The 24,841-nt window shown below is 39.9% G+C and overlaps 2 protein-coding genes across 3 annotated transcripts; one reads left to right on the forward strand and one right to left on the reverse strand.

Moving 5' to 3' along the window:
- Positions 1–3,037: 3,037 nt before the first annotated feature.
- LOC126376590 (tubulin beta-1 chain) lies at positions 3,038–11,124 on the forward strand. The gene is made up of 2 exons (XM_050024079.1): positions 3,038–3,195; positions 9,345–11,124. Exons 1-2 carry the CDS (start codon positions 3,139–3,141, stop codon positions 10,629–10,631), a joined length of 1,344 nt encoding a protein of 447 aa, XP_049880036.1. The 5' UTR covers positions 3,038–3,138; the 3' UTR covers positions 10,632–11,124.
- A 439-nt stretch (positions 11,125–11,563) lies between these two features.
- Positions 11,564–18,175, reverse strand: LOC126376702 (uridine 5'-monophosphate synthase-like). 2 transcript variants are annotated; one of them, XM_050024256.1, is made up of 3 exons: positions 18,087–18,175; positions 16,457–16,600; positions 11,564–12,241 (listed from the first exon to the last, which is right to left on the reverse strand). In XM_050024256.1, exons 2-3 carry the CDS (start codon positions 16,595–16,597, stop codon positions 11,756–11,758), a joined length of 627 nt encoding a protein of 208 aa, XP_049880213.1. In that variant the 5' UTR covers positions 16,598–16,600; positions 18,087–18,175; the 3' UTR covers positions 11,564–11,755. The 2 variants fall into 2 exon arrangements, with proteins under 2 accessions (XP_049880213.1, XP_049880212.1); XM_050024255.1 differs by having other exon boundaries at positions 17,940–18,175.
- Between the last annotated feature and the right edge of the window lie 6,666 nt (positions 18,176–24,841).

Consider the following 24,841-nt stretch of genomic DNA (forward strand, 5'->3'; position numbering starts at 1 on the left):
AGAGGAAGGGGAAGACCAAGAAGAGCTTACATGGAACAGATTAAAGAGAAGACCAACGTCGTGTCTTATAAGGAGGTGAAGAAATTGGTGTTTGATAGACAAGAATGGAGAATGCTACACCGACAAGAGCGTGGCTCTTAAATTCTATCTTCTATCTATCTTGTTAGGTTTGGTTTAGTGCTTTCTACTATGGTACTTAATAGTTTCCTTTCTAGCCTAATAGAGGTTTGATTTAGTGTTACAACTTTACAAGTACAATGAGGGACTTTCCAGTACGTACCTCAAAATCAATATAGATGGCGCTGTACAGTTTTTACTTTGTTTAACCTTCTAATTTCATGGATAACAGACATTATTCATCTTTCGTTTTTGTTTTTGGATATCTATTATATGGACCCTTTTTATTACACCAAGGTATTACATCTTCCACCCATTATTAAGTATTCTGATCAAAATAAAGAGAAGGAATATAGGTAGCGAGTAATTCTACATATAAAAAAAACCCAAATATCAAGGATCAATTATTTTTATTAGTACATTTCTGCCCTTACATTGTATTTTGGAATAATTATGTACCCGAGTAATGAGAAAATAGTTAATTACCTATCGTGTTTAAACTGAACAACGCCATCTATATTGATTTTAGTGAAATAGTGTTAAAGAATAAGAACTATTCATGGTAAACAGAGAACTGGAAGTCTATGTCCTTTGTATGTACCTTTAACGCAATAAATATCGTAGAATCTTTTGTATTGTAACTTAAATAAAACTTTATAAAAAAAACTAATAGGTACCTATTGTAGAATATTTTTGCGCTCCTAATCGTGTAAGGATATGGTTCTGTCAACCCTAATAGTCTTCTTCTTATCGTGTGGGTTGTGAGGTGAATTACCAACCTCATCAACCCTGGTGTCAGGGTTACTATTGAGCCGCCAAAGGCCCCTGACATGACTCATGTAACGACTACTTACTTTCATCAGTAAGTAGTAACCGGGACCAACGGCTTAACGTGCCTTCCGAAGCACGGATCATCTTACTTTCGGACAATCAGGTGATCAGCCTGTAATGTCCTAACCAAACTAGGGATCACAAAGTGATTTTTGTGATATGTCCCCACCGGGATTCGAACCCGGGGCCTCCGGATCGTGAGTCCAACGCTCAACCACTGGACCACAGAGGCCGTTACCCTAATAGTTATAAAGGGCGTATGTTACTGTGTATGTTTTTGTCGTTCAAAAACTTTAAAACATAAAATCAAAGATAAATATTTGGAATTGGAACACATCTTATATATTCTTACGCAATATCGATCGACCTAAATCGAATCATTTCTGACTTGACAAATGTCATTAGAAAAATCTGTTTAAAAAAAATATTCACCAAAAAAAAATTATTTGTTGTTGATATAATTATTTTTCAACTAATTATTATTATAAATAAAGTGTATTTTGATTCGGTACTCAATCCATTTAATTTCGGATTGCGTGCGTAGATAAAAAAAGAATTGATAAATATTGTCGCTGCGATTACTTACAAAATATAATAACAATTTATATGTAATCTGTAACATTTAAGAATAATTTAATCCAATAAATACACAAGAGAAAATTGCGTAATCGCCAACTATTTCGATAATTACATTTTATGGGTTGCTGCGTTCTTTTGTTTTTTGCCGGCCGGCAACGCGCAGCCGGCGACATACTACCAACATAACAAATCGAAACACCTGTAACTCTAATGGATGATTAAAATAATTAACATGATATTTAACTATTTTAACTGACTTTTTTTATAATAACAATACGAAATACGATTTTTGAAATAAGTTATCGTTGAAATTATGTAGTAATAAGTTCATGGAACATGAAACGATAACAAACTGCTTTGTTATCATGTTGTCGGCATTGCGCGGACTTGGCGATTTTCAACCAATCAGAGAGCCGCTACGACGAGCAGTGTTGTAGTGATAGCGATAGACGATATCGATATTATTTATTATTTATCTTATTTTTTTTTTAAGTCTCCACAAATAGTGATTTGAGGTGGTGAAAAATGTACAATCTCCGGTAGATTGATAAAAGTAATTAGTCGTTTTGTGTTAAAATTATCGGCCGTTTTATATTTTGAACCTGATGGTTCGATCTTGGTAGGCACCTCCACTCCAACTCTTCCTGTTTTTTTCTTGATCTTGTTGTGATTAAGATTATAAAATAAAAACTAAAGTTTATTTTTTATTTATACGCTGTTTGATTTTACTTAAATCGGGGCTTATGTGTGACTTGATAATAATCTATTATGATCTACTAAGTTTTGTTATTAACAAATATCTTAGTAACTTGAATAAAGAATTTAATAATAATTATAAATAATAATATAAGATATAAATTTAGATCATCAACAACAAATTAAAATTAAATTAATTTAGATATTTGATATTAATTCAGAATCATTAGCTAAATCATCCCCTTCAGTGTTCGGTATGGTATGGTAATTTAATTTAATTTTAAGTTATTCCTGTAATTTTCTTATGCGCCAAAACGGTACGGACGGAGCCAACAGGCTAACTTATGAAAGACACCCTTCTTAGCGGCGAATATGAACTCCGGTCAAGTGGTTAATGCCATCTGCGGCAAATCTACAATAAGACACGTCAAAAAAAAAATGGCGAATATGAAATTAACAGGCGTAACTTAAAATAAAATTAGGACATGTCTGTAAGAATCAGCACCACTTTTGAAATTTTCTCTTTAAAATGATTAAAACTATGTTAGTAGCAATAAAAGTAAAGTTTCAGGTAGTAAATAAAATTATACCGCTTGCTTTAAATTAGCTGTATTTAGGACGGATGTATTTATTTTAAACGAAACTTTCTCATGCATGTGTATTTTCTTGATATTAGTTTTTCTTGGAAGTTGTTTAATTAAACTGATAAATGTTTTTTTCAAACCATGCAGTGATTATGTCGCAATGCGTCAAACTTTTATCGATATTACGGTCACATCACTAAAGGATCCGTCGCCTTCGTGGAACACGAAAAACGGAACGCGATTATTCTTCGAGCAACCACGAAAGTACGTGGTGTGTGCGGAACAGATTTTTTATAGTGTTAAGTAATTTATTAAGTTCACATTAACAAAAATGAGGGAAATCGTGCATATTCAGGCTGGACAATGCGGCAACCAGATTGGAGCCAAGGTAATTCGCTATTCTATTGTTTTATTTGCGTAAATTTTTGGAATTCGAACCCGAGGGATTCGCGTTGCGGCCGGCATTTTGTTTCACTTCCGATGACGAGAGAAAAGTGGACACTTGTGGCGAATACCGCGCTTACTCTTGCATGAAACTATAATTTGCCACCATATTTTGCAAGAAAATTGTTGAAATAAGTTGCATTTCGGTTAAAATTGTAATGGGTGTGGTCTGACTTGTCTTTGTGAACAACCTACTTTTTCAGTCTTTGTTAGCTTAGTTTAGTAGTTATTTCGTGTATACTGTGTGAATAAAGTTGTTTGGAGTGAAATTAAGCTGGTTTGTGGTTTCGTACCGACCCCACCTAGTTTTATGGTATCGATCGATGGTTGCCGGCGACACGTGTGCCACCGCTATTCGCCAGCGATACGCTCGCTATTCGTACTTTATAACGTCATTTTGCATTTTCGGAGCCAAATCGTTGACGTGTTATTCTCTTTTTTCACTTCGATGTAATCCTGTTTTGACGGAGGTAGATACCGTTGCAGCCGCTATCCGGTTTCCTGCCGAATCGATTTTCGAATAATCTTATCTTTTTATCATTGATGCAGTAAACATTTATTGATTAAACTTGGAAAACAGTTATGAATATTTAAGCCAACGTTTCCCGCCATAAAAGTCCGTTACAAATAAGGGCACGCGTGTTTTGAACCCGCTCAAGGCTATATCCCGCGTCCCGCGATAAGGGCGACCAATCAACTCGCGTAGATTCGTAACGTTCGAAACTTGAGTCGGGGAAAAAAATAACGGCCAAATGTCGTCCGGTTAACATCTGTTACCTATTCTTTTTTTTAATATAAATTACAGGACATTGAACATTGTAGGTTTACCTACCTATTGAATTGAGTAGGCATTCAATCTATTAAATAATAATGTTTCATTTTAAACCCTACCCAGTGCCAAAATAGGTACACAATAGGTTTGCGTATATCTTACCTTATTTGATTCGCGACGCGTTGCACCACACAATCAATCATTGTCTTTATTGTTAACAGACATTCATTACTTATTTACACCTACGTCGACTATCACTCATTCATTTAATGGTGATGACGTTGTAACTGGGCAGAGCAAATGAAAGTTGATTAATAAAATACCCACCTATTTGTAGGTAACCTATCAGAAAACGTCTATGCATGCGCCCCATAACTGGGCACAGGCCTTCCCTTACCAGCCAGAGAAAGTTCCCCTCGAGACAGCACAAGTCAGAGGGCGATTTGTGCTGTTACACTTCATTCTGACGATATGAGATGGATAGGTGTCAAAGTTATCAAACTGTCATTGTCATAAACAAATTCATACTTTGACAGAATAAGCAGCCAGCCCACCTATTTGATACCTATGTAATGTACCTACCTATATCTACACACCTACTTCATTAAAGGTCTTACTACATAACGCGATCCTTTGGGCGCTATGTATTGAGATCGAGCAGTGTACCTATAGCACATCGGGTCAGCGTAGCCACGATTTGGCCTTACATTTTATATGCCTACACCCGATGGATCGTTTAGTGTAATAAGGCCTTAAAAGAACTTCCGTCGTCTTCAGTTAGCTACCTAGGTGGATCGATTCGTCTCTTTCTTATCCAATAATTTCACCTATTCATAAACCACAAGTGACTTCGACAAGCCAAAAAACATAATGCATGTCTATAGCTAATTAGATAACTCTCTCTTCATTGTAGTCGCGGATATAACGATAATATAATTTATGCAAACGTACCCGATAACTGTGTAGACATAGACAAAAAAACTAATTTCACCAGCTTATGCATATGGGAGTAAAAAACTTAATTGCCGCAAAATAGGAAGGAACGGTTAACGAGACGAAACAATGTTACGTACCGGTCGTTGACCCTTCAGTGTTGGCTAAAATGTCTAACTTTAGCCACTAAAATGTCTAATATTAGACGAACACATGTCTGAGTAAACTGTCGGTTTACTATGGCGGAATAGTCCAGTTTTATGGCACAGGGAATGACCAATCACGTTTGATGTACGGGTCACTTCCGTGATTAAATGGTTTCCCTGAAGCTTTCTTATGTCTGAATCTGCTAATAACAACAAGGGGTTTTCGGGGCTCGGGGGGGTTAAAAAGGCCACGTCGAAGAAATTCATCTAAAAAGGAATACTGTAATGTGACATTTGGGTATTCAGTATTCACCCAAAATTTCAAGTTTGGTGGCGAAATTTCATATCCTATTTTTGCGAAAAATTGGGTTCCGACATGAAAAAGATCCAAAAGGATCCTCGGTTCCGACATGAAAAAGGAATTTTTCAATTCCCAATTTCCCCAATTTTTCACGAAAAAATTATATGACAGTTCGCCACCAAACTTGACACATTTTGTTATTCACCCATTTGCGCATATAAAAGTAAGTGCGCAATGCAAACAAATGTCAAATAGCAATATTGCCCCCAGTTCATTCACAAGGGATTTATTGACCAAATTTTAGCACCAGAAAGCTCGGTGGAGTGTGAGACCTACCTAGGTACTTAGTTCATCTTGCGATGTATGTGGGCGCCTCTGACTACCCCATTGAGATATAGGCGTGAGTTTATGTAATGTTAGCTACTCTACATCGGTATAAAATATTCTAAATCAACATGGGTTTGTTTTTTTAATTGGAGACTTAGGTATGCCTGCTCACCCCGATCGAGATAAGGGCGTGATGTTTTTGTTAAACAGAATAGACAAGAAGATAAACTAGTCGACAATTTTAGACAGACATTGGCCCCAATTCCTGCAGACACCGCCTAATTTTATTTAAAGTTATATCCGTCATTTTCATATCCGTCGAAAAGGAAAGGGACGGATGATTCACAGCTCTTAATTTTAGGAAGAATGAGTGAATGAATGAATAACCCGGGCGAATCAAAAGGTACGTCTCTGGTATGCAATCCGTTTGACGTGCTGTCTACTTAACTGTGTCGGGTTATTGACGGATGTAAAATTTTTAGACGGTTGGTTTAGATTTGTGCTTAAAATTGACGTGTGTTCCATAAATTTTATGCTTGTCGATTACCCGTCCCTTTCCTTTTCGGCGGATAAGAAAATGACAGATATAACTTAAAATAAAATTAGATGGTATTTACAGGAATTAGCACCATTTTAATTAATCCTGATATTTTATATTGGCATGCCAGAATTAAGTTAACAGCATGCGTTAAACGGGTTGCATACTACCAGCGAGTTTTTTTTATTACTACTACCTATTATATTCGCCCGGGTTATTCATTCATTTTAAAATTAACGCATTCCAATTTCAAATGGCAAATTCATTCTTTTCTATTTTGAAATAGGTAGGTCAGTATGAAAATGCAAAAATAAATACAAATATTTTTTCTTTAAAGCCTTAACCACTGGTGGATTGGGATCTATGATTAAGCGACATAACATGTCTTTGGAAGTATAAAATCGATAAAACAATTCGCACAATAAACAACCTAATAACTTCACTCTCATAACTAACTTTATTCTCATTTCTATCAAGAGCAATGCACGTGATAAAATCCTCTTGGTTGGCGATTTCAGTTAATTGTATAAAAACAGGCAACCAATTATACCGTCTAGTTAATTAACCTAGAAAATGTAGCCTTGGCGACTAAATACTTGCTACATATGGACAACGATTTGTTAGAGCTAATCTAGTGGACTGAACTAAATCGCTTGTACAAATGGGAATTCGAAATACTGGCCATATAAGAATGTTAGATATCTTAAGATTAATCGTTGTTGAACACGTACGGAAAAAAAACATTCAATAAGTAGGTAAGACGCATAAAAATGGACTTTTTACTAGTTAGAAAATAGCTTGAGATTGTCTCGTCTACTAACATAAAAAAGAACTTATTTCCATGCTCTTTACCATCTCGGGAATACTCCTGTACTTTTTTAAACATAAACAACCTATACAGGACTCATTCATTCGGAAGAAGTATAGAGCATACTCCACCACGCTGCTCCACTGCGGGTTGGCCGAGGTGTTCTAGTGGTTAGACCGATGGGGTCACGCGTTGGTCTGGTTTCTATTCCCAATGGGGACATTTTCCTGTCACTTATTGTCATTATTATCTTGGGAAAACAATGCCATATCGTTAGCTCTGTTCACCCCAATAGGCGAACGTAAGCTTATTTCCGTGTGCTATTTCCGCAGCCTGTCTGAAAACCTGAAGCAGTTCGTCAAACTATCTACATAACAACCGTTTTTACAGGCATTATTTTATAAACTAACATCAAAGACTGAACATATCGAATCAATTCCACGCACTTTGAAATCCACTCCCTAATAAACTAATTAAACTTGAAAGACGACGTATGGTTTGTTTTACCGAAGTTTAAAATGTCTTTTGGATAAAATATATCGTTTTATCAGATGTGGGGCGAGTCTCGTAAGTTTCAGGAAGCCATTTTTCCAGTGGGCTGGCTTGTTGCCAGATGCGCTAAGCCAAAACGGATGGTGATGCAGACACTCTGTTGAGACAATCTAAATAAAGTTTATTTTCTTAACTGGCTCTTAAAGAGATTATTTTGTTAAATATGTTGCTGGAATAGCACTCAATTCTCGAATGTTATTTATTTTATCTTGTGATTTAAGTGGTTACGATATATTTGTTTATGCTTCATTTTAAGCCTTATTATTTCAATTTTAGCATGCATTCGTAATCTGTAAGTTTCTTCGTAAGCTTACGTTATTTTCACATTGCTAGTAGTTGTATTGAATAAGCGCTTTACTGAAGATGCACCGTGGACCATCGCGGTGGGTCTACCAACAGGGCGCAAGAGTAGAAGTTGAGATGAAGACATGACGTCACTTTGACTTTACGTCCACCATAACAACATACAAGAAAAATTTAAAGATTTGATTTTTGATTTGATACAAATTGAGTGATAACTGATAATATAATAAGTGACACGTAAAGTGGAGGAAATTACTTCATTATACTTTCGTCACGTCTAGAACGCCAATTTCCAAGCCATTAATTTTCGGAATAATAATGTACCATTTGCTATTCATTCGCATGATCTAGTAGACAAGTTACGTAACTGTAATACAAAGAGTGAAGTAACTACTTTATAAACTTTCCCAATTTAGCCGTATCATTCGCGGTATTCGCGTCGTATTGAATTACATCAGTCATTTGTCTCCTGTCCCATCTCATTGGGCCAACACGCGAGGTACGCGCAGCCCCCTCGCGACCTGCACCCCAGGTATGACTCACCGCGGCTCGGTGACTCAAGCCGCTCGATTGTCCTTGCTACTACAATATAAGGCATGAAGTCAATGTAGGCCTTCGTTTTTATATTGAATACTGAGCATTACGAAATAAGGTCATCTTAGTACTTGCCTGCCCATATATAGTTTCATTCAATACACGTTCGTTTCAAGAGCTTTCTTTTCAGTCGTGTCATCGTGCCTATAAAGCTAAGCAGCCTTTCTAACTTTCAATTGGCTGAGAATTATGATGAGTCAATTTCTAATCTCCCCATCGCGTTCTTAGACGTGTTGATGTTATCATAAGGCGCTCTTTGTTGCGATTCAATTAACTTCCACTAGCGTCGATACAATCAGCTGTACATGCTAATGGATGACTAGTACGCCGAGCGAAGAATTATGCACATTTTGGCCCGAAAACGTCAACCACTCTGAGTAATATGTTGATTTATGGTCAGGTTGCGATCGAATAGGTAACCTGTCGGCTTTCGTCTTATATGGTAAACTTACATAAAGACTTGAAAGTGGGCGACCGAAGGTTTTCGCGGTAACAACGACATGTTTACCGGCCGAAGAGGTTGAACCTCGAGAATATGGTAATAGGATGACGTCTCCATGTTGCGAACCCCGTTGCTAAGTGACGGTGAGTCACCCTGCACGCACGCGCCGCCCGTGCCAGCCGCTCCTGTCCCCTTGTCGTAAATTGGGAACGGGTACATACTTCCGAAAAAAGATCCTCGCAATTCCGTGTTTTGTGACATTTCGTGACTCATCGCAGTCTCAAATTATATAGGTCGTAATACCTACTATCGAAACTAGCTTCGTTTAGTCATGTGAATGAATCAATACTTAATATTTTTATTCTCTTTTGTTACAGTTCTGGGAGATCATCTCCGACGAGCATGGCATCGACCCTACTGGTGCCTACCACGGCGACTCGGACCTGCAGTTGGAGCGCATCAACGTTTACTACAATGAGGCCTCCGGCGGCAAATACGTGCCCCGAGCGATCCTTGTGGATCTCGAGCCCGGCACCATGGACTCTGTCCGCTCGGGACCCTTCGGACAGATCTTCCGCCCCGACAACTTCGTGTTCGGACAGTCGGGCGCCGGCAACAACTGGGCCAAGGGACATTACACCGAGGGTGCTGAACTAGTCGACTCCGTCTTGGACGTAGTTCGTAAGGAAGCAGAATCCTGCGACTGCCTCCAGGGCTTCCAACTCACACACTCGCTCGGCGGCGGTACCGGCTCCGGCATGGGCACCCTCCTTATCTCCAAAATCAGAGAAGAGTACCCCGACAGAATCATGAACACATACTCAGTCGTCCCCTCGCCCAAAGTGTCAGATACAGTAGTAGAACCTTACAACGCCACACTATCAGTCCATCAACTAGTCGAAAACACTGACGAAACCTACTGCATTGACAACGAGGCTCTCTACGATATCTGTTTCCGCACGCTCAAACTATCCACACCCACGTACGGCGACCTCAACCACCTGGTGTCGCTCACCATGTCAGGCGTCACCACCTGCCTGCGATTCCCCGGCCAGCTGAATGCGGATCTCCGCAAGCTGGCTGTCAACATGGTCCCCTTCCCGCGTCTGCACTTCTTCATGCCTGGGTTCGCGCCACTCACGTCCCGCGGCAGCCAGCAGTACCGCGCCCTCACCGTGCCCGAGCTCACCCAGCAGATGTTCGACGCCAAGAACATGATGGCTGCCTGCGACCCGCGCCACGGCCGCTACCTCACCGTCGCCGCCATCTTCCGTGGCCGCATGTCCATGAAGGAGGTCGACGAGCAGATGCTCAACATCCAGAACAAGAACTCGTCCTACTTCGTGGAATGGATCCCCAACAACGTGAAGACCGCCGTGTGCGACATCCCGCCGCGCGGTCTCAAGATGGCCGCCACCTTCATCGGCAACTCGACCGCCATCCAAGAGCTGTTCAAGCGCATCTCGGAGCAGTTCACCGCTATGTTCAGGCGCAAGGCTTTCTTGCATTGGTACACCGGCGAGGGCATGGACGAGATGGAGTTCACGGAGGCGGAGAGCAACATGAACGACCTGGTGTCCGAGTACCAGCAGTACCAGGAGGCCACCGCCGACGAGGACGCCGAGTTCGACGAGGAGCAGGAGCAGGAGATTGAGGACAACTAAGCTCCCCCCGACCCTCCCACCTGTCGACGTCACACTTACCCCTCCCCGGTGTCCCGCCTCTCGGGCGCCTGCATTTAGCTTCTTTTAGTATTTTTGTACGTACAGTTGGACATGGTTACGTTTCATTTCCCAAGGGAGTGACATTGATGTTCGGTAGCATGAATCGCGTTTACATTCCCAGTTTTCCTTGGCCGAAGGGCGCTCTCGGATGTTTATTGGCATAAACAGGCACCCACTTGACGTGATCCCTTCGACGTACCATCCGCGGTGCTTCACTACTGATGACACACAAAGGAAAAGATCTTTTTTTTTGATAAGGCTGAACTTAATTTTTAAACCTAAGTTTTAATTTTAATACTTTGTTTTGTAACCAGTGTGATGAGTTCAAGCTTTTTGACCAAAAAGCTGATGTCGTACAATTTTTCGAAGTCGATCAAAGTTTTTAATTATTATTATATTCCGGCTGGTGAATTAATAAACTACAATGATTTTATGTGATTGTTTCATTGACCAAATCTATACCTTGAAACAGAAATTCCCACTTTCATTCTGTATCTTTTTTTAGAACAAACCTCAGGAACAAACAGTTGGTGGTTGGGTCTATGTAGGTAATCTAATTATGCAAATAAATGCATCGAGTATGCAGCGGATGTGGGTACGTTTCCTCATCAAATGGATAACGGTATGGTCCACAGTGGGATTGGAATGTTATGTATAGTTTATGGAGTTAGTCACCGCTACATCCTATCATGACATAAACCTTTACACATAACTTATAGCCAACTAACAGACGAAAATGATAAGGCTTATTGAAATTCTTTCATACACATTCACGCTCCATAGGTCTTATGGGGGTAAGCAGACAAAGTAGGCTAGATAATTAGTTTGCCCTCTGTAGTCTGAATTCGAGGCGAGTGTAAATAAACCGCTAATCGTAGTCATTAAATTTTAATGATTTCTAATTATAAATTTCAACTTAATGTCTATAAATAAACCTCCACCGAAGATTCTATCTCATCCTCCGCCTTGTATTGGCTTTCTCTCTTCTTATCCTATCTCATCAAGTTATCACGTTTATCGCGAATGTCAATGTTGCGTCGCCACTTTTCGCAATTTTACTCTTCTCACTCTAAATTATCTTTTACTCCAAATTGACATTCCTTTATATGCTCCAACACAATATTTACAGTTTTCTGGCTTATTTTCCCTGAATTTTTGAGTATTTCCACTAATTCGGGCAAAGTGAACAACGAATGTATACGAACGCCATTTGCTTTGAGCACACTAGCGCCACCTTGTTCTCGATCGAGAACTACGACGGCGTGGCTGACTGTCAAACCTTCAGTTCGTAACGTTTCTAAAGTTTCTAGTAAACTGCCGCCAGATGTCACTACGTCCTCTACGACGAGGCAGTTTTGTCCTTTTCGGTAGATGCCTTCGAGTATTTTCTTGGTGGCGTAGAGTTTGGTTTCCTTTCGTCTCATGATCATGGGGGTGTTAGAAGTTACCGACATGACGGCAGCGAGGGGCAGGGCTGCGTATGGGACGCCGCAGAGCAGGTCGTGAGGGATCTGTGACGCCAACTTCTGGAGCTCTTGTGCTACCGCCCTCTGTGACAAAAGAAAATAAATTCTGATTAGTGGTTTAGGAGTTATGAGGGAACAGACGTGCATACAGCGGTCAAACATATAACCGTCCTTTTTGCTTCGATCATAAGAATGTGACGGGTATAACTTAAAATAAAATTAGGAGGTGTCTGCAGGATTCGGGGCCGTAGTGTCACTAGCGGGGTAGGCAGAGCCACAAAGTCATTGGTCAGACATTTTAGTAATAATTTTCTGCCTTTGATTTTATGAATGATTATAATTAGAGCGAAAGGTGGCGTAGTGGGATCGTAGTAAGTGAAATTCCGCGGTCTCTGCCTTCCCCAATGGGAATTAGGCGTGATCTTATGTTTGTATGCATAATTAAAACACTTATAACTGTAACTGGACGACCTCAGTGGTAGTTTAGCGAACACCTTGACCACCGAACCAAGAGGTACATTACTTATCTACTTAATACATTAAACTTTGTGATAATCCTTGAAAAGTATAAAGTCAAGTTGCTGTTCTCTTGTTGTTCGTATTTGTGGCATATTTAATTAATTAGGTTAACCTAAATTGAGCAGCTTTTTATGTAACATCCTCATTCCAATAGCAAACCTATTTCAATAATACAAAACGTAGGTAATTGAATCCCGTTGGTCTAACAGAAAGCTCGGTGAGGCGTGGGTACTTAGTTCATCTTGCGATGGATGTACCTCTGACTACCCCAATTGGGATATAGATCACTTCAATGTGCTCGATCATTTCATGAAATGGTCATATTTCATGAAATAGAATATCACACGTTGGCCATATCATGATATAGTTTGACCAAATCAATGAACACGAAACGTTTAACGATATGAGCAACTAAATGCATGATTACTTCATGATATAGCCAAACGTTGACAAAAATATCGTAAAATTAGTAACATTATCCACCGGTAGGAGCGCTGGTCTCGATTATATTTAAAACTTGATAAATCAATTTATGTAATTGTAAATGTAATTGATGTAAATAGGTACATCATTTTGAACGTAAGGAATTAATTGACTATTCGTATTTCTATTAATGACACCGCCTACATTAACGATATGGCCAAACGTTGATTGAAATATCATTAAATGTTGACGTTTCAACGATATGGTCAACTTAAGTTGGCTATTTCACGAAATATGACCATTTCATGAAATGGTCGAACACATGAAATGGCTAATTCTACGATCTGCCCACGACACATATATTATGAGACAACAGTCCTTTGATTTATACATATATAATTAAAACACATAATAACGGGTTCTTACTTTAAATCAGGGATATGAGACTCCCGATATTTCGACACTGTTGCAAGTGCCATGATCACGGGATGACTGATGAGATTGGATTATTATGTATTTAAATTATGATGGCCCCGATTCCTGCAGACTCCGCCTAATTTTATTTTAAGTTATATCCGTCATTTTCATATCCGTCGAAAAGGAAAGGGACGGATGATTCACAGCTCTTAATTTTAGGAAGAATGAGTAAATGAATGAATAACCCGGGCGAATCAAAAGCTACGTTGTTGGTATGCAATCCGTTTGACCTGCTGTCTACTTACTAAGTATGTCGGGTTATTGACGGATGTAAAATTTTTAGACGGTTGGTTTAGATTTGTGCTTAAAATTGACGTGTGTTCCATAAATTTTATGCTTGTCGATTACCCGTCCCTTTCCTTTTCGGCGGATAAGAAAATGACAGATATAACTTAAAATAAAATTAGATGGTATTTACAGGAATTAGCACCATTAACCGCGTAAACTTAAAACAATGTACTTATATACATATATAATTCTGTACATTATTAATTACTTTGTACGGTACAGTTTGTGATAAGCGAGAGAATATACTGCCAAGGACGATTAAATACACATACATTATTGTATTTATGTATTAATGTTTGCATTGCTCTCGATACTGAGTTGACATACATAATAAGTATAGACAGACAGACATAACGTACTACCCGTAATCCCCAATATACAGGATATTAGTGACCCTATGTACAGTCATGAGCATATCATGTACCTACCCACTTTAGAACCCTGTCGCACTATCATATTTGACATTTAATGAGACTTACGGTTTAATTTGTCAAAAAAGTTAATGTGACATGGTTTCAAAGTGTATACATATTAGTACTCGTGACCGTACCTAACGAAAACTGGGGGATAATTAAGACTACAATTTTGAGTTGATATCAAGTGAAAGTTTCCGTCGCAAAAGTGAAAATTGAAAATAATAAAAAAGCGCATGATTTTCATGACATTAACATTATTTTTCCGACAGGAAATTCCACTTGATGTCCCCGTCAGTATTCGTTACGGTGACACTAACATCCATACGTACTCGTAGGCTACCTGTACCTCACTTGTACGGGGTGTAGTGTAAGTGACATTGTAACGAATACTAAGGGGGATAATTCAGCTCATTATTCTTCTCTCTCTCTCTCTCCTACCAGAGCCTCGTCGACGGCCTCCGCTTGCAGCGGATGGTAGAGTTACCAGGGCAGTCCCTGCTCATAAAGAGCCAGCACCCCGGTTACCTTTCCCAGCAGTGGTGGCGCCTCCATGGCCAGGCCTAGCTCAACCCAGGCCAAAAAGCTCGCCAAGGTTGGCAATGATAGCCAGGCTACTCTAACCCCCCTGCGGGGAAGATAGGGAAAAAGAAAAGCCTGGCTGCCACAGAGGCTGCGATGATGCGGAGTCAGCCTGCTCCCGCGCCGGAGGAAGTGCCGTAGACCGCTGTCGTTGGCCAAAAGGCCAAGGCCAAGGCAACCAAGGCTGCAAAGGAGGCACAAACGCACAAGTCTCCTCCCTCCCCGTGATCGTCGCGGGGGACTTCAATACCAAATCAACGGCTTGGGGATCACCCGCGACGGACGCAAAGGAAGGGGAGTTGGAGGACTGGACGGCGACCTCGGGTCTGATGGTCCTCAATAGGGGCTCTGAGGACACCTGTATTCGCCAGCAGGGGGGGTCAATCGTGGACCTCACGTTCACGACCCCCTCCATGGCCCAAAGGGTCCAGAGGTGGAGTGTGGAGGTAGGCGTGGAGACATTGTCGGATCACCGATATATCCGGTTATATATCTGCCTAGTGCGCCGTTGTGAGCGCCAGCCCCGCGATCCTCAACCGACGAAGGCCTGCGCTGGGTACTGGTAATACTACGAATGCGTGGCTGTGTTTGAAGTTTTTTAGTTCGTTTAATAGTTCCAGTCAGGTTAGTTCAGTATGTTAATTTTAAGATTGTCCTGGAAATGTCGCTTCGATTAGTTCTGGCGGTTGTCTAGACTTGTTTACTTATAAATGTCAAATCTATTCGTGGCCTTATAGTGACAACGGTATTGTTATACCACAGCCTGACTTATTGTAGATTTGCCGCAGGTGGCATTAACTACTTGGCCGGACAAATGGGGAGCGCTGAAGGCTCTCACCCGGTACAACGTTTAAGACAACAGGCCTGAGGGTGCCCAGATGGGCGCGTACCTCAGCTCAGGGCGTCGTCTGAGAGGAAAAAATATTTGAAAGAATTAATCGATCCTAGGGAAGTCGTCGACCACGCCGGCGGGGTCGGTATCGGGGTCCTGAAGTGTTTGGTGTCGCGAGCTGATTGGTTGCCTTTATGGCTAAAGTAATTGGGTCGTAATTATACCATAGCACACCCCGGACACTTCATATAACCTCGTTTTACACAGACAGTACACATTGAAGTACACGCGCATATGTGTGTGTGACGTCTGACACCATACGATTCAAGTCGAAACTATGTTCGAGGAGGGGTGAGGTAAACCTAGCTCAGACGCTGGTGGGGAGCGGAGAGTTGCCGTTCTATACGTAGTGTTATTCCTTATTCTATGACCGTAGTGCAACTCTCCGCTCCCCACCGGCGGCTGAGCTAGGTTTGCCTCACCCCCTCGGTCTTACTTTAGTCTTTAATCTCAGGCGTCAGACGTCACGCTGGTCATACACACAGTATGAAATGTTTAGGGCGTGCCTTCTTCTTCTATCGCGTAGGTTGTGAGGTGGATGGGAAGTCACGCGGTCTTCGAACAACGTTACCATGGATTGTGAATTGTGTTGGAAAGGCGATATTTTTTTGACGTTACTTATTGTAGATTTTCCGCGGATTGCATTCACTACTTGGCCGGATAAAACCGGAAAGATAGGTACTACTTGGCTGTTTAGAAGCTCACCATGATCCTGGGGTGTGACACCACCACTCGCAGGTCGAAGTATATGGGGGTATGCCGACCGATCTTAGCCTCGATGTCTCCGAATCTCACTGCGCCCGCGTCGAACAACTGCACTGCCAGTTTCTCCAGTTCTGAATGCATCTTCTGTAAAGAAGAAACCCAGCTTACATTACATAAAACGACCTCCGTCTAGTGGTTGAGCGTTGGGCTCGCGATCCGGAAGTCCCGGGTTCGAATTCCGGTGGGGACATCAAAAAAATCTCTTTGCGATCCCTAGTTTGCTTAGGACATTACAGGCTGATCACCTGATTGTCCAAAAAGTAAGATGATCCGTGCTTCGGAAGGCACGTTAAGGCGTTGGTCCCGGTTACTACTTACTGATGTAAGTAGTCGTTACATGAGCCATGTCAGGGGCCTTTGTGCGGCTCAATAAATAACCCTGACACCAGGGTTGATGAGGTTGGTAATTCACGTCACAACCTACACGATTGAAGAAGAAGAAGCTTACATACATACAAAAGTACTACATACTACACATACATACTATATCCCAATTGGGGTAGTCAGAATAACATCCATCGCAAGCTGAACTAAGTACCTACACCTCACCGAGCTGTCTATTAGACGAACGTGATAGGTGAGCCGTATCGACGTCTATAATGGTGGAGCCGACTGTGTTACTGAAATCTGCACTTAAAAATATCACCTCCCGTTTTTTCGTGAGGTCCGCTTACCTAACCTGAAGATTTGACAGGTCCGGTTTTTTACAGAAGCGACTGCCTGTATGACCTTCCAACCCGCAAAGGGAAAACCAGCCCAATACCAGTTAGGTTAGGTTAGGTCAGGTCACATCCGCCCTGTAGTTCCGGGCGCAAGAATAGGGCTACGGTACCCCCTGCCTGTCGTAAGAGGCGACTGAAAGGGGACACTGGGGATCGTGAGTGATAAGGGCGGGGGCCCGAACCACTCAACACACGATCTCCGGGATGGACGGCAATGCGATATGGCCTCGCATCGCCGTAAAACTGGGATGGCGTAGGGGTGGGGATCTACCCCGGGACGCGCTTTAGTGAAAGCAAGTGCGAGGGGAGCACCGGTGCGTTCGACAGAGATCCCGGAGCTCCCCGACATGCACCGCAGAGGGCCATCGGAGGGGTTTTAGTCGGTAGGAGTCCGACATAACCTCGTCGCTCCCCCGGGTGGCGAGGTATCCATGAGGATTTCCCCTTCGTTATAAAAAAAAAGGTCAGGTCACATACCTCCGAAAATGCTTTTTTCGGGAATGTGGGTTTCTTCACAATGTTTTCCTTCACCGCTGAGCACGTGATGATCATTTACGATCCAAACATGAATTCGAAAATAAATTCGACAATCATCGGTTTAGGCTGGCTGGATTCAAACCTGCGACCTCAAAGTGAGAGGCAAGCGTTTTACCAACTGGGCTACAACAACCACTTAATAGTAAACAACTTTATCAACTTACTTTCAAATGTTTTCACGCTTATAAAAACTTCCTTCAGATTACACAATAAGACCCACTTTTTACTAATTAGTAACACAATCAATAAACCAAAAAAACTTCTAGAAAAATCCTTAAAACTTGAAGCAATTAATTTACAATTTTACTTACTATGTACCAATTAAATACTATGTTATAGTAGCAGGTAGGTATAGTATTGTTTACTAGGTATTAATTAATCGTGGAGACGTGGTTTCCAGACAGATCTACGTTACTTAATGAGTCAGAATGTAAACATCACTATAGTATAATGATCGACTCATTAGGTAGATGACCAGAGACGGATTAAGGTTGCTGTGCACGCGTTTTTTTAATTTATTATTTTTTCAAAAAAATAATCAAAAATATTAATTTTTCAAAATTGGCTTACAAAGTTAACGCTTTTTGAACATCAAAAATTAAATTAAGTACATATTGGCCCCGATTCCTGGAGACACCGCCTAATTTTATTTTAAGTTATATCCGTCATTTTCATATCCGTCGAAAAGGAAAGGGACGGATGATTCACAGCTCTTAATTTTAGGAAGAATGAGTAAATGAATGTGTCGGGTTATTGACTGTTGTAAAATTTTTAGACGGTTGGTTTAGATTTGTGCTTAAATTGACGTGTGTTCCATAAATTTTATGCTTGTCGATTACCCGTCCCTTTCCTTTTCGGCGGATAAGAAAATGACAGATATAACTTACAATAAAATTAGATGGTTTTTACAGGAATTAGCACCATTACGTAACTAGCTGTAAAATTACTACCAAATCGGAATCTGTAACGCTGAGGAAAAGACGTGGCCAGAAAACCTCCCAGCACAGGGCCCTAGTCGTACTGTTTCATGTTTTCCTTTCTTTTCTTTTTACCCACGACGGAACGGAGCAGGTATATGCGTTTAGGGTGAGAGATGTTTGTGTGTGCGTTTGTGCAAAGAAATGTTACTAATTATCTTTTAAACTAATGATCCGATTTTGAGGCGGTTTTCAGTAACGGGATTGTGTTTGATGAGTTCATGTTCTTAGACAGGTGTCATGGCTGTAACTCACTAGGGGGCGCCACAATATTAGTGCAAAACAATGTTGCAATATAATCAAAACGAAATGTCCGATTACAATTCTGTTTTCGGCAATGTGTACGTGGTAGCTTATTGCATGTTCCCAAATAATAAAAATTACGTCTTTAACTCACTAGAGGGTGCTACAATATTAGTGAAAAATAGTATTGCAATAATATTAAAACGAATTGTCCAATGTCAATGCGGTTTTCAGCAATGGGTTCGTAGTTGAATGGTGCATGGTCTAAGATAAGTCTTATGATATTAACTCACTAGGAGGCGCTGCTATATTAGTGGGAAACGTTTATATTGCAATATTATTAAAATTAAAACGTATTGTCTGATTTCAATGCGGATTTCAGGAATGAGTTCGTGGGTGATTGGTGCATGTTCTCAGATGAGTGTTATAGAGGTAACTTTAAACAGAAAGCAACTGTATATTATGTGGTAGAATGAATCACACTTATTGTTTTGCGAGATCTTACCTACACATTATATAGATTATAATTCGTATATGTTCTCTAAAAAATCTGAAATAAAATTAAGCAAAATTAAAAATTTTGAAAAAAACCCACGACGGTAAAAATCTCATCGAAAAAGAATAAAATAACTCAAAACCCCCGACTTAACCCAATTATTATGTAACGAAATATTATAATAGACTAAAAATACTTTCTAAAAAGGAGTTGATATCTCGAGACATCGGTAATAGATATACATACTTAAGTACCTAAACAATGAATATGGATGTTTACAGTTTTTTCCTAACGTGTCTGTTTCTCGGAGATATACCTACTTAAATGTAGCGATAATAATTTTACCATAATACATAACCGAGGAATATCCGTCGGGGGCTGCCATTAACCCAGCTAAAGTTTTTCTAGTGACGTGAATACAATTATTGAATAATTGTGGATGTTTAACGACGACATAAAATACACTTATTAGTATGATTAAATTTTTGTTGAAATTTCATATAGAAAAGGCAGCCCCCGACGGATATTCCTCGGTTATATTTATTATTATTGTTTATTTAAGATAACAAGATCCATTTATTGTTAGTATTTGCTTAATTTTATAAAAATCATGATTTTTTTGTGTAAGTATTTTTAATTATTTTCATTTGTATACTTTTGCGATGGAAAATTCCACTTGATATTAACTCAGAGTCATGAGTTAAATCATCCCCCTGAGTATTCGGTACGTGACCGGTGTCACTAACATTCTGTATACAATATCTTATTTTTTCTAGCCTAAAGTGTCCCACTGCTGGGCAAAGGCCTAACTCCATATACAATCTCTCTCTCTATTTAAGAGCTGCGCTCTTGTCGGTGGAGTAACCGCCATTCCTCTCTTCTTCCCGCCAAAACCTTCACCTCCCGATACGACACGACCTGCACCTTCTCTTTTATTTGTTTCATAAATGTTATCCTAGGTCTACCCCTTCCTCTCTTCCCTTCAATTTTTCCTTCTATAATTTTGTTATAAATGAATCGTGTCGTATCAGGTGGCCAAGCATATTTCCTCTCCGGTTCTCTATAGTTTTCAATATGGAACCACACTCCATACACAATAAGGAACCATATACAATAAGGAAGGAAAAAAAGAAAAAAAAAGGCGTCCCCCGCCAAAGCCGTCGCGTCGTTCCATTTTTTAGAAATATTTTAATAAAATAAATTATAAGGAACGATATCTATTTAATATAATGCGGCCCTCAGTCCTCACCTAGATCTGTACCGTATATCATAACTGATAGCTAATATTTCCACTTGTATCTTACCGGTTTATACGTAATAAACTAGAGATAACTTAATTGCCTTTATTTTATTTACTTTTAATGTTTATTTTATTTTTGAATATAATTTAATTAATGGATCTTATTTTTTAAGGATTTCATGGCATCGAAACTAGTTTATTGATCCATTTTAGACCGCATGAGAATTGTTACGTTGACCAAATATTATATTTTTTTTAAATAACAATCTCGTGTTCATTATAGTAATAGATTAAATTGTTTTTCTACCAATTACAGTTTTTCTTGGTATGTATGTATACGGGGAGATTACTTATAATATTTTTGTTATATACTTATATAGCACTTACCCGCGCGAAGAAGACCCACTTAGGGAAACTCCAAAGACAAGAGTTTGTCCCGGATTCAAGTAAATTTTCTTTCGATTTAATTTTCTCTTTTTGAGATCATAATAAACCATATTGAAGCAATTTGTTGACATTGTACACTTAATTTTGAGATGAATTGCTTGAAAGTGACCTTAACCCTCGGATATCAGTTTCAAAAGTCTTTATAGTCCTCCTTCTCGTATCCGACAACGGCGACCTCAGTCTCTTCTCTCGGGCGCTCGAATGTGACTGGCAAAGCCAAACTTTGTTCTGAAAACCCGGTCACATTGGAGGCAGAATAGCTGTCCATCCGAGTTGAAGGTGTAGTTATAAATGGGTTTGGGACGATCCTTGCGTGTTTGGCGTTTTTCATCGAGCTCTTTCAGACGATTTTGCTCAAAGTTGGCCACCCCTGTTTTGACACAGTGACGCCACTCAGGTCTTAAATCAGCAAGGTCCTCCCAGCGTTCAGTGGAAATGTCGCAGGCGGTCAGGTTACGTTTGAAGACGTCCATGTCAAAAGTCTTTATAGGTACTTAAGTACTTACTTATTATAAACATAGTTTCTTCAACACAGAAATCTATACTTATAATAAATCTGTAGAGAGGTCAATTCTGTACATTAAATATTTTTTCAAAATAACTATCAGGGGGTGATAAGTGATCGATACTGATGCCAAAAATGCAATCAGTAAAATTTTTGTCTGTCTGTCTGTCTGTCTGTCTGTCTGTCTGTCTGTCTGTCTGTCTGTATGTTCCTTATAGAAACAAAAACTACTGGACGGATTTTAATGAAACTTGGTACAATTATTCTTCACACTCCTGGACAGGTCATAGTATACTTTTCATCACGCTACAATCAATAGGAGCAGAGTAGTGAAGGGAAATCCTTTTGTATGAAAAACCTAAACCACTCAAGTTAGACGTTTGAAATTTGGCATGAAGGTACCTTAGATACCGTAGAGGTGCACTAAGAAAGGAATTCCCGAAATTCCTACGGGAACGGGAATTAGCGGGAAAATCCTTTTGTACGAAAAATCTAAACCACTCAAGTAAGACTTTTGAAATTTGGCATGCAGGTACCTTAGATAACGTAGAGGTGCACTAAGAAAGGAATTCCCGAAATTCCCACGGGAACGGGAATTAGCGGAAAAATATTTTTGTATGAAAAATCTAAACCATTCAAGTTAGATGTTTGAAATTTGTCATGCAGGTACCTTAGATACCGTAGAGGTGTACTAAGAAAGGAATTCCCGAAATTCCCACGGGAACGGGAATTAGCGGGAAAATCCTTTTGTATGAAAAATCTAAACCACTCAAGTTAGACGTTTGAAATTTGGCATGCAGGTACCATAGGTACCGTAGAGGTGCACTAAGAAAGGAATTCCCGAAATTCCCACGGGAACGGGAATTAACGGGAAAATCCTTTTGTATGAAAAATCTAAACCATTCAAGTAAGATGTTTAAAATTTGGCACGCAGGTACCTTAGACACCGTAGAGGTGTACTAAGAAAGGAATTCCCGAAATTCCCACGGGAACGGGAATTAGCGGGAAAATCCTTTTGTATGAAAAATCTAAACCACTCAAGTTAGACATTTGAAATTTGGCATGCAGGTACTTTAGTAAACTTAAAGCTTAGTTGCAACAGGATATTACAAAATTCCCACGGGAACGGTAGGTAGCGGGAAAAAACATTTGTATGAAAAAATCAAATCTAAATAAAAGGAGAAACTGACTGACTCAGTGACTGACATATCAACGCATAGCCTGAACGGCTAAATGTAGGCATTTGAAATTTGGAAGGGACATAGCTTAGGTACCGTAGAGGTGCACTAAGAAAGGAATTCCCGGAATTCCCACGGGAACGGAAATTAGCGGGAAAATCCTTTTGTATGAAAAATCTAAACCGCTTAAGTTAGACGCTTGAAATTTGGCATGCAGGTACCTTAGTTAACTTAAACCTTAGTTGCAACAGGATATTGCAAAATTCCCACGGAAACGGGAGTTAGCGGGAAAAAAACATTTGTATGAAAAAATCGAAACCGCGTAAGATAGATGTTTTCAATTCAATTCAATTAAATTATTTATTGCATTCCATGTAGTACAATGGGGTGTTACATAGGCATAGGAACTAAAACATGGACCCTGTAGGGCACAGCAACGTTGAAGGGAAGAGAGGAAGTGTGTATTAAAATTAAAACTCAATGAACAATCAATTAAAAAAAAATCAATTCAATCAATTGATTCAATCTAGCATGCATGCATACCTTAGTAAATATAAAGTTTATTTTTGGCTGTATTTTGAAAAATGGGAGTTATTGGGAAAAAAATTGTATGAAAAAATCTAAACTGCATAAGTTAGATGCTTGAAATTTGATATGCACTCCCACACACACAAAGATCTCTCTCTTATATAACACGCCACGCGGACGAAGTCGCGGGCAAAAGCTATAACAGAAAAATCTCTTTCGTCACCTCAGCTCCCTTCACATAAGGTTCATGAATAACCAAATTCCATTCAGCTGTGGAATTCAAATATTGCATCTTCTATTCTTGTAACACGGATAATATTATTGTCTTAAGAATTTCAAAGATTAAGTATACTTTATGGTTTTAAAAGGAATTTCTGAAATTCCCGTGTCTTGTACGCCTATTTATTGGACGAAGATGTTTTTAGAAACAGAAACACATTCTTACAGAGTTGTTACCGAATGTCGCTGCCGCGTCAGAGAGAGAGGGAGATAGTCCTCGCGTGCTCCCTTACTCCTTAGCTGCTTACGGCCAATTAAACTAAAATAAGACCCAGAAGGGGTGAAGTAAGTTTTTTTTCTATCATGTGGGTTGTGAGGTGGATTACCAACCTCATCAACCACCAGGGTTATTATTGAGCGTTACATGAGCCCTTGACATGACTCATGTAACGACTAGGTACGTACTTACATCAGTAAGTAATAACCGGGATTAGCTTAACGTGCTTCCCGAAGCACGAATCATCTTATTAATACAAAATAATCATTAATTTTGTGACGGAAAATTCCACTTGATATAAACTCAGAATGATGGTCTGACTCATCTCCCTCAGTATTCGTTACGATGTCACTTACACCCTGTGTTATGTATTTGTATGTATTTTTACAGTTTTATGAGCATTGCTTTTTTTAACTAACTCTTTTGTTCTTACACATACATAAACTGACGCATATTTCCTACCAGGGTAAGCAGAGACTATGCAATTCCATTTGCTTCGATCCTTACACACTTCTCTGGCTTCCTCCACATTCATCAATCGTTTCATACACGCACGTACTCTTTTGTTCCTACTGTTCAGTAAAGTGTCTATTTCCAGATACAGTCGCCGGGCGGTTCTTTTTTTTTCACCAATCCCCGCTCTTGGTCGGAAATACCGGGGTAAATATGGCCGGGACGAAGTGTTTATTAGTATTCTTGAGTGTGATTGCTTGGACTCTGAATTGGTTGAGATTGAATTGTCTGTCAGGTACGACAGAGGTGTCTATCACATGTCAGGGGGGTTAAAATAACCACATCGAAGCACTTCAATTCAACATGTCCACTTAAGCCTAGCGACTCGTTATCTACATCTTCGACTTTAGTGCTTTGTCCAATTTCGACAATTGGTATACAATCTACCAGGGGGACATGGCGCGCTCCAGAGCCCGTGTTATCTTATTTAGGTATGTATTTCC

Source organism: Pectinophora gossypiella, chromosome 21, assembly GCF_024362695.1.
Source record: "Pectinophora gossypiella chromosome 21, ilPecGoss1.1, whole genome shotgun sequence".
Taxonomy (NCBI): Eukaryota; Metazoa; Arthropoda; class Insecta; order Lepidoptera; family Gelechiidae; genus Pectinophora; species Pectinophora gossypiella.

Coding starts and splice junctions, on each gene's coding strand:
- LOC126376702 (XM_050024256.1), bottom strand. CDS start 16,597: ATGCATTCAGAACTGGAGAAACTGGCAGTGCAGTTGTTCGACGCGGGC. Junction 12,242..16,456: donor TGTCACACCCCAGGATCATG/GTGAGCTTCTAA, acceptor CTTTTGTCACAG/AGGGCGGTAGCACAAGAGCT.
- LOC126376590 (XM_050024079.1), top strand. CDS start 3,139: ATGAGGGAAATCGTGCATATTCAGGCTGGACAATGCGGCAACCAGATT. Junction 3,196..9,344: donor GCAACCAGATTGGAGCCAAG/GTAATTCGCTAT, acceptor CTTTTGTTACAG/TTCTGGGAGATCATCTCCGA.